The following is a 20,212-nucleotide window of genomic DNA, read 5'->3' on the forward strand; positions in this document are numbered from 1 at the left end:
GAGTAGTGTGTGTGTATGTGTTTGTGTGTGTGAGGGGCCAGCCCACCTCATCAAGGCTAAAACGTATCTAATGTCCTGGCTTGTTGCAGCAGCTGGAAAAGATTTCCATTTTGGCTGCCACATCGACTGGCAATGATAAATCAATGCAACATATGGCAATGTTGCAGCAACCTTTGCCACGAGCGTTGTAAATTTTAAATCAATGTTCCAGCCAGGACTACGTGTTTTTTTTTTCTCCAATAGAATGGCATCTAGCTTATCCTTGCGGCTTCTTCTGGGCCGTAAATTGCAATGTCCTTCGTCTTGGGGCGTTGGAGCGTTGGGGGATGGAGCTAGATACATACATCTATCGGGATATAGAAGCTATGGCAAAAGTCTCCACACGCAATCCATTATTGTATTAATTAACAGGAACAGGATCACCAATCAGGCGCTTGATTAATGATGTCACTCGGCATCGTAAATCTCGATTTGAACATGTGCAAATTTTGCGATGCAAATAAATGGGGCCATGGTGGTGTTGCCATGGTGCTGCTCGTTGACCAATCCCAGGATTCCGGGAGCCCAGCTCCTTCCTGTCCTTGTCGTTGTTGTCCTTGTCGCCTTGGCGTATGCTTTGTGTTTCGGAACATAATCATACATTAGGCCCAAAAACAGTAAGGCTACCGAAGACTGGGTCGGGTAGGAAGGGGGGCTAGACAACAACACTTCCGGCCAGTCGGCCATCCTTCCTCGATGGTGGTACCCCCCGGGGGAGGCGTGGCACTGCATTGGCGGATGCATTAGGATGTGATTGTGTTGCTTGTTCCAACCGCCTGTTGATTCATAAGGCGGTAATTTAAATGGAATTAATGTTTTGCTTGAGCAATTGCCATAAATTTCTGGCCAAATTTAGTTGCATTCCGGCTTAAATGTAATGCAGTTGTTAGATTGTCTCGGTCTTGAAAGGCTTAATCAGGCCTAATTAGGTAATTCATAAATAAGAAGGACTAAGAAGATGAATTAATTATATTTTCGCTTAAGAGAAAAAATAAATCATAAGGAACTTATACCACAAAGTACTCTACAATCTAGATAAAATTGTAAAAGCCTCCACTCTTAAATGATAATGGCCGTTTTAGGCACACATTTTCCGTAGCAACATTTTGGAAATTAGTTGATCATAAATTAGCGTTAATTACTAACAGAAGCATTCGCGGGAAAATTGTAGAATTTTGATTTTCGAATACATTTTCCGGCTGCATTCTGACTAATAAAGCAAAAGCGTTTGCAATCCCAACTGATGGCCGGTAAGGGGCGGTGGGCGGACACCCTTCTATATGTGTGTAAGGGGGCGTGGTGGGGACACAGACACCGCAGGTACTTCTAATCTCATGTAGCCGCGATTATAAATTGTTGCGTACTTCATTTCGGCCAAAATAATAACATGAGTAATTAATTTAATGTGCCAGCCGCAAACCCACAAACAACGTGGCGGCCGTGTGGGGGTTAAAGTGGGTCGAAAATGGGGGTTAAAACGGTTCCAAAATTGGGGTTATGGAACGGCTGCAGTCGAACTGCAGTGGGTACTTGGGTGCAGTACATTGCGTAACAAATGAACTAATGTTTATTGCAATTGTCGCGTAAATTACAATGCATTGGCAATGGCCAAAATGCAGGGCCAGCTGCATTCAAAATCTGGCAAATGGTTGAAATAATTTTGGTCGCGGTCGTCCACTCTTCCAACTCCCACACTTACCATCCAGAAGCCTCCTCCAACCAATTTGAAATGGAATGCATATTTAATTCGCCAACAGTTTTTGGGGTACCTGGTCTGAAAATGAACCTCCATCTCGAATTGAAATTGGCATAAAAGTAGATCGAGCCAACAAGTCCGTCTGCCTTTTTGTGCCCCCATTAATTTTATTATTTTTATTATTGTACATTCGGATGTCCCTTGAAATAAATTCGTCCCTAGTTTATGGTGCGTGAATAAATGGATGAGTGCAGCAAAACATTCGTTTCATTATTTGAATGTCGCATCCGGCGGGGGCGGCGACCAACTGCACACCGGAGTCTAGTAAATAAATTTACTTTGGTTTCCTACTCCTAGAAAGGTACAATTTTAATTTCAATTTTAATTTTTTGGCAAATTTAGCAACCAATTTATAAATGATTCAATTAACAAAAACCATATAATTATCTAAATTAGCTTTAAGTGACTTCTTGTTTCCACTGTCACTTGGCACTTCCTTGTACTTGGGACCTTCCTTGTACCTTAGGCAAGCTAAGGACCCGTCTGGAGGTTTGTTTATACTGTTTAATGACTTTTTGGATCCTTTTTTGTTGCAGCATTGTAACAAATTGCGTCTGCAAGTGCCTACACATGCCCCATGCCCCATTTAGACACACAATCTGGTCCGAGGACCTTTCCTTCTTTTCCTTGGTTCGAGTTACTTTCCATTCGTTAACCGGCAAGGACCGGCTTCCTCGTCCTGATTGCCTGCGTCCTAGCTCGTTTACCGCATCGTAATGTCACTCCAACAAATCACACCAACTTGGTCAATAAATCGTGTTTGTTAATTCCAATTAGCTATCTTCGTCTCCATGGGCGGCAGAGTGCATGTTTTGCAGTCATATTTTTGGTTGCAAAGTTGCCAATTGATTTTTGTTGAAAGAATTGGAATATATATAGACTGCAGAGCATAAGAATTTGTTCAAAAAAGGTTTAAGATTTTAAAAATTCAATTCAAAAAGGATTATTTTTAAACAAACTATTTTTTGATAATTATTAGGAGGGGAATAATAGCTTCCTTTAAGAAAACATAACCCTTTACTTTGCAATGTTTTTTAATAAATATTTTTGATTTTAATAATTGGTTTAAAATAAAACACATCTTAATATTTTTGTAATGAAGTCATTAATCTTCTTTGGGAACATATATTTGTTCATTCCATTTATAATTATAATTATAAATACTTAAACTTAATAAATAAATTGAAATTGTTTGGAAACTGCCTGTGTGGTCTTCATAACTGGTCTGAAATATTTTTCATGGCTTAAATAAGTTGCATACACTATACCGTGTATACTGTACAGTGTGTATTCAATAAAATGATTTGTGTGATACATAAAAAAGTACGCATACCGAAATGGCGTTGGCTATTTATGCTCCAGCACATTGCAGCTGGTCTGCTCAAGCGCCACGCCCCCCTAACACCCCTTTTCGGACCCTAGGGAGATCCTGGAAGTATGGCGGATATATATAAAATATATATATATGTATCCTTTGGTGTAGGATAGGGAGTTGCACCCGACACTCGCCAACACTTTAGGGCGAGAATTTATGACTGCTTTTTTCAGCTGCAGGTATGCGCTTTTCCGGCCAAGCACTTAATTGATGTTGTGTCGCGTAAATTATAAACAAAACAAAAATTAAAGTGGACTCCATGCTGCTCCTTGGCTTTGGCTTTGGAAGCTCGCAAGCTACGCTGGCGGATGCGGAAATGCTTTCATTGCAAGTGCTGGTCCTGGTGGTGGTGGTCGTAGTGGTAGAGAGGAGATGCCATAAAAAAAAGGACAACGCACCGCCATTGGCCCACACACGCTGCCGCGTTGCTGCCCTTCCTCTCCCTGGCGGATACAAGCGCACACATCCTGACCATCCGTGGTATCCTCGGTAGCATCGCATCCCGGCCAAGTTAGCTGCTTTGGTCAAGAGGCTAAGCAGGCCGCTGTGAGTGAGGTCAAGCATGAAAGTGCCGCTACCGGATGTCCATCTGACTCCAAACCATTTCCCCAAAAACCACCTGCCCCCTGTACCACTCCCCACCGCTCTTGCAACTTGCAACGCGCATAAATTTTCGCCTTTTTGCATCGCAAAGTGTCCTCGAAAATGGAGGCTACCAGGCGGGTATCGTCCGGTCATCCATGTGTGGCATCTAATATGGTTTTCTCCACCAGTTGCCGGTCTCATAAAATCTATGATGGCATGACAGGCAAGCCTTTCGATAATAATTAAATAAAAATGATTTTTATAATTAAATAAATAGACAAGGGTTTATGGTCATTGATGGCTGTTGTAAAAAATAGTAAGCTTTGGAAGTAAAATGCTTCAGATGTGAAGAGGAAATAAAAGATTCTGATTGAAAATATATTGAATGGATATAACTCGGTTATAACTCTTTTCACAAACTTTTGACTTTAAGTTTGGATTTAAGTTTTTCCACTGGTCAGTACCTATATACTTACCTATCACATCCTGAACCCTTCTTCAAAAAATATTTTTTGAACATTTCTACCTTTTTATTTGAAACCAATATCTCACCAGTTACCATTATATTTGGTAAACTTAATCCCCCTTTATTGGAGTTTACCGATTTGGTTTGTAATTTTCACAAAATTGACTTTGTCTCGGTTGGCTGCCATGGCCGTTTCCATTTTCATTTCCATTTGGTCTTGGAGCTCCTCCATTCAATTCCATTCCCGTACTCCATCAGGCTGGACCGTCCGATTTCAAAAAGTGATTAAATTTAACAGGCAACGAGTTAAACTCGGAAATCAGAAATTATATGCAATGCGAAGGACAATTGCCAGTGGAGGACATAAAACAAAACAGCGGGCAAAGATGCGGAGAGAGGCGGCTGTAGCAGCAGGAGGAGCAGGAGCAGAAGGCGTTGCCAGCGACAGGATGCGGAAAGGATGAACGGACGAAAGGATGGAGAGATGGAAGGATGGAGCCATGTAAGGACACTGACTGCGACTACTCAAAATCTGTGCGTCTGCACGCATTACAAACGAATTACGAGACTCGTTGGGCAATTGCAGTTCATTGTTATTTAATATCGTCGGCAGGACGAGTGGAGAATCAGGAGTTGTTGGATCAGGAGCACACTGAAACGAAACGGAACGAAACGAAACGAGAACACGGCTGTGAAATTATACTTTATGCAGCCAGGACACTGGATTGCAGGATATGGAAGCAGAGCCAAACAGAAGCAGACGGCATGACACTGATTGCGATATAAACGATTGTCAACGTATCCAAGTGGATTATTACCTCATGCCAATTATCATATCAACGATACACAGGCCCAGGACACGGGAAATGGCCGCACACATGCACACACACACACACTCGAAACGCAGGACAAGCCAGGACATGGCACATTGGCTGACAAGTGGCAGGCAGTCATGGGCTGATGGGGGGCTAGGAGGGAGCTTTGGGCCAACCAATGAACCAACCCGAGCCACCCATCGCCCACACACACACTTGACGAGGCGTTGATGGTGTCGGCATCTGGCAGCTCGTCCTCGTCCTGCCGCTCTGGCTCCTCTCGCTCCTGCAACATCTTCGCCATGCCACCGTCCAGTGTCCTGGCCAAATTGCATGTACAATTTTAAATGGATTTTGATTGTTTATGACAATTCGACGAGCTGACTGGCCAGCCCGCTGCTGGCCACTGATAATACGGCATTTAAATGATGATGACCACCTGAAAGCCCCGTGTCCAGTCACATCCTGCCCAGTCCTTTTGATGGCAGCGGCCCAATGCAATTTGTGAAATTAAGCCCAAGTATTTGCATAGCAGTTTTGTTTTAAATTCAATATTTAAAAGGCTTTTTCGATCGATTTTGAAAGTGGTTTGCCGTTACAAACTAGGACCATCTGCTTGAAAAACTCCTTAGTTATCCTTAGTTTTTTTAATCAAAAAATTCTTTCGAAATGATTAAAATTGTTGGTAACCAGAGAATTAAACAAAGCCGACACTTTTGACATGTTGAACCCATGGATTCGGGGACTGATTCGGTGGAAAGGAGTTCTCAACCCATCGCGTCCTTACGGTAGCAAAAAGGAATCGCCCCGGCCCAATCGGGCGGATAAGTCGACGCAGAAGCCCATTCCGCCCGGACTTCTGAGGAGCAAGAAATTCTACGGATGCACCATTGTCCTCGGCACCTTTTTCAGTGCTATGCTGTGGGCAGTGTACGAGCTGGGGAAACCGGACGAGGACCATCGGGGTCCACTCGAGGATCAGTTCAGCCAACTGCCCTGGCTGCGACAGTACGTGTTGAGGATGTGGCACTCACTGCAGTACTACCAGAAGATGGTTGAAGAGCCGCTGCACGAGAAGCTCCTGCCCGATGTCCTGCCGCCGCCGTACATACAACCGCCCTACTCCCTCGTCGTGGAGATCAAGGATGTGCTGGTACATCCGGACTGGACCTATCAAACCGGCTGGCGGTTCAAGAAGCGTCCAGGCGTGGATTACTTTCTGCAGCAGTGCAGCCGCAACTTTGAGATCGTGGTCTATACTTCAGAGCAGGGCATGACGGCCTTTCCCTTGCTGGATGCCCTCGATCCCTACGGCTATATCAAGTACCGCCTTGTCCGGGGGGCCACTGAAGTGGTGGAGGGGCAGCACATCAAGAACTTGGATTATCTGAACAGGGATCTCAGCCGGGTGATTGTGGTGGATTGCGATCCCAATGCCACGCCCCTGCATCCGGACAACATATTCCTGATGACACAGTGGCTGGGGAATGACGATGATGTCCAGCTTTTTGATCTCACAGCCTTCCTTCAGCTGGTGGCCGAGCATCAGGTGACGGATGTGCGGGAGGTCCTTCAGTACTATCGCCAGTTCGATGATCCCATCGAGCAGTTCAAGGATAACCAGCGACGACTACAAGAGCAGCACCAGGAGAACGAGGATAGCAGGGTGAACAATAGGAACCAGAGGCAGTGGACTCTCAGCCTGATGGGACGCTCCTTTCGAAGCTCCTGATGAACTGTTTACGCTTCGGTTTAGGCCACTTTAAAAAAATAAGGCTAAAACAATTGTCATTGTGTGTGTGAAAAATATTTAAAATAGTTAATAAATTTTAAATAAATTGTGTGTTTAAAAATAGTTCTTGTATTTCGATTCTAAGTTGTAGAGTTTGTTAGATTTTTTTTAGTTTTTAAACATATTCATATGGTGTGGGACAAACCACATTTGTTTCCTTAACTGCTTTTAGCTTTTTGGGCCAATACCACCTATCAGTATTCTGTCAAAGCCTGTAGGTCAAAGTTTGTCATTCTAAGGCACAGCTTCAGTCGAACCAGTCAGCAAGCAGTATAGAAGAAAAATATATAAATATAGAAGTATTGAAGAAGAAAAAAATTCAATCTGAAAATGAATATTCAAAAGAAAGCGTACAAATTTGTTCCCCATCCCATGACCAGGCGCAGTTCTGGCCGCAGATCCCGAGTTAACATTGTTGATCCTTTGGATCTGATAATGTCCGTATCATTACCATCACCACAAGAATTCATGGCGGCCCCTGATCAGAAGTGGACAACCCTGTCCCATAATGGACCATTATTTGTAGATCACTATCAAGCTCTTCCCAAAGAGGTGGCTTTCTATTACGAAGACTTGCCATTGAAGCTGAATCCAACGGCCGAGGAGCTGGCCACTTTGTATGCCAAGTTCATGAACTCGCCTTTGGCCATAACTGATACATTCAATGAGAACTTCTTCAAAGATTTCCAGAGCCACTTGTCTCGTGCCCTACGAAGACAAATTCTTTCATTTGAGCTTTGCGATTTTACAAAGATTGCTTTCTATATTCAGGGGCAACAGGGAGTTCAGAGGAAACTGATGACACCTATGATGAGAAACCACTACGGCTATTGCACAATTGATGGTAAGAGGCACAGAGTCCCACACTTTTCGTTCGACGGACCAAGTTTATATAGACGTAGTGGGCCCAAATACGGGATGGTTAAGCCTAGAATTCAACCCGAGGATGTTAATATCAATTCACAGGAAAATGGAGCACCAGGGGCTCCCGATGGCCACACTTGGAAAAGTGTAATTCACGATCGCAGAGTAGATTGGTTGTGGTCCTGGACGGACGCCTTATCGGGCCGGGTCCATTATGTGCGTGCGAGAAAGATCGGAAATATAGTAACTTGTCGCCGAAAAGATATGGACACAGCCCGAAGACTTCAAACACGAATTTGCCAGATCCGAAGAGTGTCCCGTCAAGATTGGAATTCCGAGTGTTGTTTTGAACGCCAAAGAGCGGTGGCACTTTATTTCATCGATCGTTTAGGCTTCCAAGTCTTTTCAGAGTCTAAAGATAATCCAAAAATAGCTTCTATTTGCGATTTGCGTGTAAAGGATCTTGTGAAGACTGAATATGGCACAGCAGCAAGAAATACGTTTAAATTACGAAATGATAATTTCAAGAAGAGTTTTATGGTGCATCCAGAAATTTTAAGAAATCTGCACGACTTTTTGGATTACAAAGATGCAGACTTTCATGTGTTTGAGGAACTCTCTTCGAACGTTTTGTTCGAGTATTTAGAAAGTTTAATGGATGGATTAACTCCTAAAATGTTTTGGATATATAACGCCTGTACATTTTTACAGAAAAATTTGGAAAAATTTCCACCTAACAAGCCTCTGAAAGATCACCTCAAACACTATCAACAAGTTCTGAACAAAATTTACAATTACTTCAATCAAAAGGATGGAAAATCCCTAAGCTATTTGCATTCATCACTGCATATGAGTTCGAGTGCCCAAAGGATCAGGGACATTCAAAGAAGCCACAATTGTCTAGACAATTCCGCAACTAGTTCCACTCACTCGATTCCATCCAGAAGACTTCCTCCCATTTCACACTCAAACTCTAATGTTTTAATTAATAGACGCTTTAACATATTCCGTACAGACAGACAAAAGAATATATTAAAATACACTATACGTTTTCTCGACCCAAGAATTACTGTAGCTTGGTGCCATAATCGAAACATTCCCATCAAAGAAATATACACCACACATTCACTCCGCCAAGCTGTCCACTGGGCCAGATTCACCAACAAACACTTTACATTTTAAACACTATACACTATATGTTTTTGTTTTCTTGTTTTTATGTTTTATTCAATATAACAATTTAAAGTGTTTGCTGTTTGTATTTTCTATAAGGCAGATGGAGAAATTCGTTTTTTTTTTGGCAGTCCCTGGGGCGTCGCATGCAAATCTACTTTATGGAGAAAGTGGCAGGGAAAGTTATGCAAGCGTTGAGAATTGCGTGTGCCCAGGACTTAAATCGCCGCCAAAAACCACAAAACTCTACGGGAATTGAACACGAATTTTTATTATTTTCTTCAGGAAGAGCAACATGTGCGATTTTAATTTTTAACAAGCCAGGTGCCTTGACATTTTCCACAGCGTTCTCTTGACGGAATCACCGAGCCTAACAAAATGAAAAGCCGTCGAAAAACTAATTTTGATTTTAATTAAATATTTATGACTCCAAGGGAGCGGCGATGCCGCGGCAATCAGGGGATTGAAGACAATGGGCCGGGGAACGAAAATCCACTAATAAAATAAGCAAATATTGTGGCAAATAACTTCTGCTTATCAGTCAGAGATGTGCCGGGAAGCGGTGAGAAAATTAGAGAATTATCCCCAGAGACTTGCAGACTCAGGTTGCGTGTCCAATTCGAGAAAAAGGAGAAACCCTTCCCGTCTTCCCATTGCCCTTTGACCCAAATGGACCAAAGGAGATGGGGTGATGGTGCCGTTTATTCGATCAAAAGTTACGAGCTCATCTTAGATTGGACATTAAATGGACACTAAAATATTTTCCATCTGCACGCAAGGCCTTTACCAAAAAAAAAGTAAGGAGAGGAGACAGGAGAAGACCCAAAACAGGGTTGGAACAAGCGAAATAAATGTCATGAAACAACTCATTGACAGGCACATAAGGACACTGGTTTTATGGTCCACAGATATGACCAAAATATATGATTACCATGTGTCCGGCAGCATGCAAGCTCGTAAATAGGCATTTTCCCTGCTTTAGTTCTCATGGACACATCATCTCCCAGCCAGCAGGCCAACCACCCAGCCACCCAACCATCCAGAATCCACCCCCCTTGGACAACTGGCGACTATTTCGGGGGCTCTTGTACATTTTTTTTGGCCGCCCAACCCATGATTTTTGTTGCTCCGTTTCATTCGGTTGGTTATTTAGCAAGTGATCCAGGTGGGACTGCCACAGGACTTCCAGCAGGACTGGACAGGACTGTCACAGGCCGTGGTGCAGTCGTAAAAATCAAAATAAAATGAAACTTATGCGTGATGTTTTGGGCCGATGGTCTCATTGGATTTTTGTTAGCCTTTCTCTACGTTTTTATGCTCGGGGTCACTTGTTCGCATTACTAATGATAGGTTTTACATTTAAATGGAATCCACTGAAATGGCCATTCCCGTAGAACTAAGGTTGACTTTTATGACCATTCTAATGCAGTTGGCATATTTGTATTTACCATTTTATTGTTTGGGGTTAAGGCTCTCAGGGAAGACTTGGCATTGCAAAAAGTGTTGCATACTTATACGGGCTGGTTAACTCAATATATTTTAAATTAAATTTATTTAATGTTAATATTTAATTAAATTAAAATTTCTTAAGCTAAGTAGCTTGTTTTACTTAAAATAGATACTAGGATGAGCTTAAAAAAAGCCCAAAATACTCAACTATTCTGTACAGAGCACATTATTCGACTCCCTGGACAGGATCAGGACTCTTCCCCACAAAATGTGCTACATTGTTCGATTTATTGAAACCAGATTTAGTCCGGACATTTGATTGCAAATTAACCAATGAATGGAAAACATTGCAATGCGACTATATCGCGTGTCAAAGATCTACAAAACAGCCTGCCCGGGGCCCGACAAGGACTTGGCCAGGACATTGGCAGCCGTGAATGATGCCCCACAGGCTATAGCATCTGGTCCGGTACGGTTTCCTGAGTGAGCCTCTTCATTTTCGTATAAATTCCACATTTATGCAGTCGGCAGCCCAGAGGAGTGTATGCTGATTTCATCTCATCTCGTTCCGGAGTTACGTGAGCTGATTACGTTAGTCACGCGCGATTGCCGAGGGAGGTCCAGGTCCTGGCCAGTGAGTCCTCTCCCAGCTCCCTCCTTCAGTTGCTTAGCGGCAAAGTGAAATTGTGCCAACTTGCGACTTGATGAGAATTTCATTCGGTGCTGGATTTTATGACTCTAGCTGGAAGATGGAGCGAGGGAGGGGACCCAAAGTGTTGGTTCTAAGAGTTCCACTAAATGATTTTGCATTATTTGTCGATTCCAGTCTTTGCGGCTTCTTCGGATCCGGCTCGTTGCCTGCCATAAAAAGTCAATGCATGCGAAATGTTTTCGTGTCACGCTCAAACTAGTCTCTGAATCGGATTCGGAATCGGAATAGGAATCGGGTTTCGTTACCTCGGCCAGTTCCAGTTGGTTTATTTGTTTATTCATCGAATGGGGGCGAAAATCGTAAAAATTATGCTGATGACTCATCAGTAAATGGCATTTATTTTATTGCCAGTCGAGCGTCCTTTGTCACCTTTTTCTCTAGCTGGCATTCTAGCTTTCTGGCCACCACAACTTCAATTATGACCCAGCCAGGTCACCAGCCTCCAGCATCCAACCTCTAACCTGATGATGATTCCAATTCCACTTGATGTCCGGACTATGAATGAGTTTCTATTTGTATTATTAATGATTACTTTGGCCGGTCACAAGGTGTGGAGCTTCACCTCTCGTTCGAGGTCCAAGAAAAAATTTATAAATGAGTGATTGGGGTACAGCACGTGACTGGTGTTAAGTGCATCACTAATCCTTTTTAATACAAATGGAATTCAAGGAAAGATCTTAAAAAATAAATGTTGAGACATATGCCTGAGATGTCAAAGTAGCAAAAATAGATTTCTTTAAATAATAAAATAAAGTAAAAATATCAGATTTTTGACCCATTTTTAGCTAAAAATAAAAGTTATGGATTAAATCCATTGCTTAAAAATATCTATTTGGGTATCCATAGACTTTACCTTCACAATATTATCTATTGCAACCACTATTTTTTCAGAAAAGGAAGAACTTTTCGTTTTTGCTATAAGCTTTATATATTTTTAAAACAGGATTCTGAATTTTTTTTAAATACATTATTATTTTTAAAATAAGAAAATTTATTCATCCGTTTTACAAATTATGCCCATAGTCCTAGAGTCCCATAGTCCAAGTCCCCTTGAATTGGCCGACAACCGCACTCAAAATTTGATTGGATTAGAACAGGCTTTTGGCGGTGCACAATTTGTTGATGTTTGTTTCCCCCAGATGTGGTTGGTGTCGGCCAGGCTCTGCAGCTTTTCCTCTTCCAAATCCGTATCAATCGCATCCTGGTCCCATCCTCTTTCCCAGGACTGCTGACAACCACCGATTTGAAAGCCGATTTTCTGCCTAGCCCAGAGGCACGGGTGATTACTGCATTTGTTTGTTTTGGTCAACTGCCTGAAAGTTAGAAAGGGGTAACCTGTTCTCCGAAAAATATCTTTAAATTCACATGATATTGTTTCTACTGAAACAAGTCATTTATATTCAAATTGATTCTCACAAATTGAAAATGTGTAATGTTTCGGCTTGAACGTCCGCACGAATTAAACTTCTTTAAAATATCAAAAATTCACATACCAAAACGCTTAAAATTGTCAAAGATCTCTTATTATGAAATTAGTGGTGTCGTAAGTTCGAGATTGTAGTCCTTGAGGTTTCTAAGAAAGTTATAGAAATCCATCTTATTTTATTGAAAAACATCAAATTGACTGAGCTCACAGTAATGCAAGCCAACTTAAAAAATGAATGCTTAAAATCCAAATATGTAAAGCAAGTGTTTCAATGAACCTAAATATAGTAAATTAAATTAAATAATCATCATTTTCATGAATGTCATAAAACTTACTCAAAGTCCTTTCATTTTGAAGTGTTGGGTGATGTGAAAAACAAGAAATTATGGAGAAGGGTGTCCTATAAGGACATTCTTAAGCTGCTAAGGAAGAACTGAGATTTATTGGTGATTTTTTTTTAAATCTATTGATATTACGTGCTATTACGAAGTGTATGAATGACACGAAAAGTAAGAAATTGTGCCGGGTAGAGTGCATAAGGTGGCTAAGGAAGATATGGATATCGATATTATATTTTAAAAACTTTCATTGATAAGATATATAGAGCTCACCTTGGTCTTAGTATTTTCTAAGCATGAAATTCAACATCCAAATCAAGAACAATAAAAAAGACCTCGCCTGGGAGGAAAAATATGAACTTAAATATTATTAAATATTTTCTTTAACCAAACAATAATACTTACCTGTAGACTTCGTTTTAGTTATTTACTGCCAAACTTGGGATCTTTAAAGATCGCACTAAAGGGGACTAGAAGAAAAAACAATTTTATAAAATTCACCTTAAAACATTGAAGGAACTCACTTAAGGATGACGTGTTAAGGTTCACCTTGAAATTGTGCAAGACGTGCAGATCCACCTTTGGCATCACCTCCTGGACGTCCTTGAGCTCTTCTGGTTTCGCAGTCACAGCCGCAGCTAGCTGATGATCGGGCACCATTGGCTCCTCATCGTCCTCCTCCTCCTGCTCCCCGCCCCAGTCCTCCGCCTCGACCTCCACACGACTCCTGCTCACTACGGAGCTTTTCTTGTACTTACGACGCATATACTGCTCTAATTGGAAGTCGTCAGCTTTGGGAGGTCGCTCGGCGTGGCATCTCTTGGAGGCGGGTGGAGCAGAGTAAATGGGAGGTACGTGGGCGCTAATCCTGGCTAGCTGCGGCTGCGACTGCGAATGAGAAGGCTCTTTGGCGCTATCCAACTGACCACCAGACGGGCCGTCGAGCTCTTGGATCTGTTTTTCGAGGCGTTTCACCTTTTCCATGTCGTTTAGACCCACAGCCTGGTCACGTTCCATGATCAGACACACTTTCTTATAGGCCGAAGTAACACGCTTCGGGGCGGCTTGGCGCTTGGACTGGATGATCTTCTCCACATCACCCTCCGTGTAGGAGTACTCCATGGCATTGGCGATGTCCTCCTGCTTCTTGGCTATCTGGGAGAGCAGGGGCAAGGCCTTCAGATCGCGTTGCCAGGTTCCACTCCACATATAAAACTCGTACTTGGTAACTGGCTGATTGGACACCACATCCATTAACGAAAGGCGCTCCTGGACGCCGTAGCGCAAACGGAGGACGATATTGGTGCGTTTGCCACCCAGCTGGTAGTCCTTGTTGTCCTGCTGCAGACCGACTATCTGGTAGATGCGGCTGGCGTTGGCTGAACCCTCGGAACCGATGTTGACACGTACAAAGCAATCGACAACCGTCTTCTCAAAGACAGGCTTGTCCAGAAGGCTTTCCAGCTGAACGCGGGTCAAGATGGCCCGGCTCAGTTGCTCCCGGATGGTGACCACGGACTGGTCACTGCTGTTAGCACTAAGGACAGGGCTCGGCTCAATCGTCCTGGACCTGGCATCACTCAGACTACTAGACGAGTCGTCCGAATAGATATCAGTGGCCTTTAGCTTCACTTTGGAAATCTTCTTTAGCGGCACAGACTGTTCCGGCTGATCGACAACAGGCTCGGCCCACTTCTCCCTGGTTATCTTATTGTTTCTAATTGCCATCAAGCGTTCAAAGGCATTCGCTCTTTTATTCCCAGCACGCTGGGTATCTAGTATGTGACGACGGATGAGGGAGCGCTCCTTCATACCAGCATCCTCCTCAACACCAACGGCTAGTTCTCGCTCCTTAGCTAGTTGGCAGCGTATGTCCCACTTGCGCTGCATGTCTTCGCGTCGCAGGCTCCTCTGGTAGAGTTCCTTCTCCCTCTCCAGTTCGTTCATGCCCTGAAGACGTGCGCGGTCCTCCGCATCGCCCATGAACTGATCATCGTAGCCATCATTAAAAGGCTCAACCTCAGGAATTTTCACGGCTTCTAATACCTCTGCTATTTCGCCATCTTCCAAGTCCTCGGCCGGAGACAACAGGCGCTTGCGAAAGCGTTTTGGCGAGTTGGACATCTAAGTTTAAAGAAAAAAACGCATGAAAATAATAATTAAGGCATTTTTAGCAGATTTTCTGAGCAGTTACTAACCATAGTGTAAGCAAAAATTCGAATTTTTCCAAAGTCCCTTTCACTTACTATTAGAAACAAATATTTTTCAAGAAACGCTAATCAAATCTGAAGTTTTGGACAACTTTTTTCAACAAAAAGCCAATTTCTCTCGCCAAGTTTTTTTCCACAAATTTTTTTTACAAATTTATTTCAGAATACTTTCGCCAATTTATTTTATTTTTATTCCTACCAATAGTACTTCTCGCTATGAAATCTGGAATCGGAATGATTTTTGCTGAGGCCCAAGCCCTTAGGTACTCTTCGAATCAAACCCAAAATGCTTCAAGGCATACTTGATGAGGAAAAATCTTCTTTATTTTGTTTAAATCAGAGTAGGATAAAGATCACAGTAGGCCTACTAGTTTTTCCCCATTTACTAAATCAATTAAGTAATTAAAAAGATAATTATTGAGGCTTCAAGCCCTACATAGTATCAATTTTGTAGCTTCTTTAGAGTCTTTAATTTTTTTAAAAATATTGGTCATAATTCATTTGATACTTAAGCTCAAACAGATATGTTTGTTTTTTTCCAATTTCAGTCCAAAATGCCATCAAATTCGGAGCCATAAGCCCGCACAAAATGAACACTGCAGTCCGGAGGATACGGAGATGAAGGTGGATCCGGATGGGGAACAGGACTCCGTGTGGCTGACCACAATTTCACGTTTGCCTAGCCGTGAACACGTTCAACATGAACGGCGATTAGTTGCATTTGTTTACGAGTATGGATTTCGGATTTGTCTCCGGCTGTGCCAGGTCGCTCCACGGACTACCATTTGCCACGACGACGTTGTTGTAATGGTCCGAACAGCCGGTAACTTATTGCATCGTGGCGTGCGAGTGGCCAGCGAATCCTCCAAAGGGTAGTGATGAGGGAAGTACTACTGTCACATCTCCAAAAGGTTATTGGTTTTTTTAACAAAAAAAATACATTTTTAAAATAAATCACTACTCTTAGTTTAATATATTTATATTAGATATATTTTATTTTTAAGAAATAAAGCTAACTTTGGCATCACTGTCGTAGAGAATCTGACCATCAGACAATTGTATGTTTCCAGATCAGGTGTGGGTGGTATCTTTGTCTCTCTCGATATGGATGTGATTTCGTTTTCTTTGCGAGTTTATCCACATTGTAAAGTAGACATTATGTTGATGTCCAACTGAGATCCTGGTCAGCTCCATTGGGCTCGGCACATATCGCACTTGGGACATCTGCCGACGGTGGCGATAATATCCCTGAAATTATTTTCAGTCCGTTCTGGACTTGGCCTTTGTTTTATTGTTATTGTTTCATTGTGTCGTTGGTTGTTGGACATTGGACATTGGTCGTTGTGTGGCAACTTCGTGACTCTCATTGTTTTTGGGTCTCCGGCAATCCGCATCCAATCCCAGCCAGGACACATTAGTGGAAGATGGACACTTTGGAGCTGTGGGTCTCTCTGGCGAAAGTTATTACATGTTATATCTCGCTTTTTCCAAAAGCTGTTCCACTTGCAATTATACACTTACTCTGTGGCAGTGTTAGGTGATTGGGTGGTTGGGCAGTTGGGTGGTTGAGTTGTTTGGTGGGGTTGCCGGCCCACATGTGTATGTGATTTTCGCATATTGGAGCTGCAAACTAATGGCTTCACTAACGATTGTAACCGTTGGCCTTAATGGCATCCTTTTGGGCATCACGCGCATCCCGTTTTGCCGATTTGTTTTGTCTTTCTACCTCCGGTCCCATATCCACATCCACATCCACATCCACGATCCATTGGTCATGGGGTTTACTGTATCTATGATGGAATAAAGAGATAGCTCTGCCGGCGAGCCTTGCTTTCAAAATTTTCTTGGGTCGGTGTGCCCTTTGATAATTAGAAGGATTTTGAGGGAAGGAGAATAACTTTTACTCATAAATAAAGGAGTATTTAAATATTATTTATAAATATATTTTCCATTCGAATCCTTAAACTATACTTCTGTAAATTTTGTACCTTCTCCCGCATTCCTTCAACGGTTCTGTCCACACATCTTGACCAAGCCAGTTGTGGTCAAAATAAAAATCGTACAAATTTATTGTTAATAGAAAAAGGGATCGAACGGATGAGGCACGCACATTAACCCCTTCCACCCCTCCACCTTATCAGATGCCTGGTCTACTGACAATTCCCGACTATTTTGGGAGGGGGGTTGGATGGGTTAACGATGCCTATCTGGTCCAGTCCAAAACCCTGTGGACACTGGACACTCGTAAACATCCTCGTATCATGCGATATCGAAAAATAATCTCACAACGGAAATGGCATATTTAAAAGGCCAAAGGATTCCTGCGATTTAACTTATAAAATCAACGAAGCGGATTCAATACCCCTGGGGGGGACTCTACCCCTTTGATAGTGGCGAAATCTCATCTCCTGGACCACCACCACCACCCCTGGATGAGCTTTCCTCCCCTGTCGTCCTGCGACTGGGAATGCAGCATCTTCCAGCACTTTTTGGGGGATTTTTAGTGTTTATTGCCTTAGATTAGTTTGTTTATTGTAATCCTCGTTATAAATTAAGCAAAACTTGCGCTTAAAAACTCATTGCCAGTGCGGGCTAAAAAGGGTTTTATTCCCGGCCACTCCGGGCGGGTCTTGGCCGGGCCGGGTCGGGCCGGGCCAAGTTGGTCTCTAGTCTCGAGAACTTCTGCAGTCGTCCTGGGCCATATTAATTTGCCGCATATTTCGCCCAAGGCGTCGGGCGAACTTAGCGCAGATAATTGCTGCAAATGGTTTACGACCGCAGTCGATAAATGCTGCAGTTCGGTTCTATTTCCGGACAAAGAAATTTTATTTACCGATTGGAGTAGAATATCACAGAAAAATATGCAAGATTATGGTGTAATTTTTAAGGAAAAGGCTTTAAAAAATAACAAAACTTTCAATATATAGGACAATCCAAACTCTATAAATGCTAAGAAAAAAAATTAAACCCCAAACCCTTGGCTATGTAAATTTATTGAAAAATATACATAGTTCAATTGAATCCCAGACGGCCCTATATTGCTTATCCAGATAATTTAGTTTGGCAAAAGTTCCACTAAATATGAAAATTTTGCTCTCATATTTTCTAATATAGGGAAATCTTTTTGAATCGCTGCAGCTGTTGTGTGTTTCCTCATTTCGATTCGCTTCGCCCGGCACTGAGATGAGTTTTCATATTATTATCCGCGGTGGCGGCTGTTCAATAAGGCACGAAAGGAAACCCAATTTCAGGTGATGGTCTCAGCCCCCAAAAATACAGGTGACGGAGTTGGAAAAGGGAAGCAACTTCAGGTGATGCTTGCATAATATTATATGTGCTTTTTTGTTTGAAATGACAAAATTCCATTAAGAAATACATTTGTTTTGTTACGATTATATTCATTGTGCCCCTTTATTGCATTTCCAATTCCTTTTTAGCCGCGTTTGGTATTCTGCTGGGTTTCGTCCTTCGAATGGCAAGTGAGAGTTAGCGCGCTTCTAATTGCATTTTAAAATTGCGACACCATAAAATGTGCTTACAGTATAAATAATTATAATGGCATTTGTCGCAACACTCCTCTGCAACCTTTGCAACAAGCCAGGATCTCGAATCGGAGTAAAAAGGCAATGATTTCCAGTGTCAGGACAAAGGGCGGCTGCAGGACGGCTGCAGGAATGAGGCTTCTGCGGCTGAGACTGCCGAGACTGAGGCAAATGATATTGCGAATACGACGAGTGTGCCGAGGACACTGTTGTCGCATCTCTTGGATATTGCATGAGTTTAGTTTTCCCCTCTATCCCAATTTCCATTTGCCATCCAGCCAGCTCCATTCTCCGGCAGCAACAATAAAAGCTTAAAACAACAACGGCGACACCGACAACGTCATGCGATTAACGTGAGCTGCATATTTTCAGCTAATTTTCTAATTAAAATGGTATTTATGCATTTTTTAGCTGGCAGGATTAAAGATTCAACCATGATGCTGGGACTTAGCAAAGAAAGGCAGACAAGGACCAAAGGCTCACCTTGATGCCTTTCCACAGGGACATACCGATTGGGTAAAGAATACAAGGATGTTTTCTTTAAAAGAATATATCCACTATAACAAATATGTAGAAAATAAAAACTAGTAGTCTATGGAAACAAATGTTATACTTGTCATCATCGTCAGATCATCATTCATCAGTCTGTTTCATCTTTGAGTACAAGTAGTTTGTAATTTTGAGTAGATTTTTTATAAAGAAAGGAATTTTCAAGTGCAAAGTTTTTGGTCAAAAATTTCTCAAAAATTTTGATTTATTTTCTTGTTATCCTTAGTACCAGTAAGTAATTAGAAATATTTGGTAATAAAGAGTCTTATAGTAATAAAAAAGTAATATAATATAGTAATTTCCAACCAACAGATGAGAAGAATAGGATGTTATTGTGTTCCGATTATCATAAATGTTTTCTGCAATACAGCCCTTTTTGTCAATCTCGATCCGGAAACGTTTGAAGATAAGCCTATATTAGGTAGTATAATTTTCTATTTTACCGTTTTGGGAAAGCTATGGCACCGAAAGTTGATACCCAATCACTGGAAATCTGTGCCGTCCTGGGGCCTTCTCATTCTGGAGACGTTGTTCGCCCTGTTGATGGTCGAGTTCGCCATGTACCTGCTGTGGCTACCAGTTGAAAATATGATCGATGATGTGGTCAATCAAATATTGATGATTGGAGACGTCAGAGCGACAATCCGAAGATTCTGCGCGGAGATCTGTACTGCGGCTGTTGCCATGGCTATTATGATTTTGGTTGTGAAGAATACTATCGGACATTTCAACATTCAAAAAATTTTCAGTGAACTTTTAGCTTCGCCACCCAGTCGAAAAAGGCCGAGTAAATTAGAACTGGAATTGCTGCGAATCAATCGCATATATCCTGGTCTTTTTTGGAAATCGAATAACTCCAATAATTTGCGTTGATTCGATAAGACTGCAGGATTCAGAATGTGAACATATTAGATAGTGAAAGTATATCTCAGTATTAAACGCGTCTATCCCACTTACTTTTCCGAAATACTCTTAGTCATAGATCCTTTTAAGCTCCTTTAAATGGCCATCTTGTTACCAGACCACTACTCAAGGATAATGCATTGGACAGCTCGCTGTCCTGGCTCTTCCAGCTAGAAGAGCAGTCAAACGCAGCTTGCACCGCACTTGGTATCCCGCAT

General features: G+C 42.2%; 2 protein-coding genes across 4 annotated transcripts; one reads left to right on the forward strand and one right to left on the reverse strand.

The window, feature by feature from the left end:
- The first annotated feature begins 5,656 nt into the window (after positions 1-5,656).
- On the forward strand, positions 5,657-6,888 carry LOC6506382 (mitochondrial import inner membrane translocase subunit TIM50-A). The gene has a single exon (XM_001965125.4). The coding sequence runs from the start codon at positions 5,758-5,760 to the stop codon at positions 6,766-6,768; it is 1,011 nt and encodes a 336-aa protein (XP_001965161.1). The 5' UTR covers positions 5,657-5,757; the 3' UTR covers positions 6,769-6,888.
- Positions 6,889-12,574: 5,686 nt separating this feature from the next.
- On the reverse strand, positions 12,575-15,251 carry LOC6504198 (RNA polymerase-associated protein RTF1 homolog). Of its 3 annotated transcripts, none has more exons than XM_032455400.2 (7): positions 14,989-15,251; positions 13,315-14,914; positions 13,196-13,260; positions 13,064-13,130; positions 12,929-12,996; positions 12,788-12,871; positions 12,575-12,729 (listed from the first exon to the last, which is right to left on the reverse strand). In XM_032455400.2, exons 1-3 carry the CDS (start codon positions 14,989-14,991, stop codon positions 13,214-13,216), a joined length of 1,650 nt encoding a protein of 549 aa, XP_032311291.1. In that variant the 5' UTR covers positions 14,992-15,251; the 3' UTR covers positions 12,575-12,729; positions 12,788-12,871; positions 12,929-12,996; positions 13,064-13,130; positions 13,196-13,213. The 3 variants fall into 3 exon arrangements, with proteins under 3 accessions (XP_032311291.1, XP_032311290.1, XP_001965163.2); XM_032455399.2 differs by having other exon boundaries at positions 12,788-12,874; XM_001965127.4 differs by having other exon boundaries at positions 12,788-12,874; positions 13,064-13,149.
- Positions 15,252-20,212: the final 4,961 nt, after the last annotated feature.

The sequence above is a fragment of the Drosophila ananassae genome, chromosome 3R (genome assembly GCF_017639315.1).
Source record: "Drosophila ananassae strain 14024-0371.13 chromosome 3R, ASM1763931v2, whole genome shotgun sequence".
Lineage (NCBI taxonomy): Eukaryota > Metazoa > Arthropoda > Insecta > Diptera > Drosophilidae > Drosophila > Drosophila ananassae.

What these genes read in the sequence shown, in the direction of transcription:
- LOC6506382 (XM_001965125.4), top strand. Translation starts at nt 5,758, where the DNA reads ATGTTGAACCCATGGATTCGGGGACTGATTCGGTGGAAAGGAGTTCTC.
- LOC6504198 (XM_032455400.2), bottom strand. An exon ending in CCTTAACACGTCATCCTTAA is followed by an intron (nt 13,261 to 13,314) that starts GTGAGTTCCTTC and finishes TTTTTCTTCTAG; the next exon opens with TCCCCTTTAGTGCGATCTTT.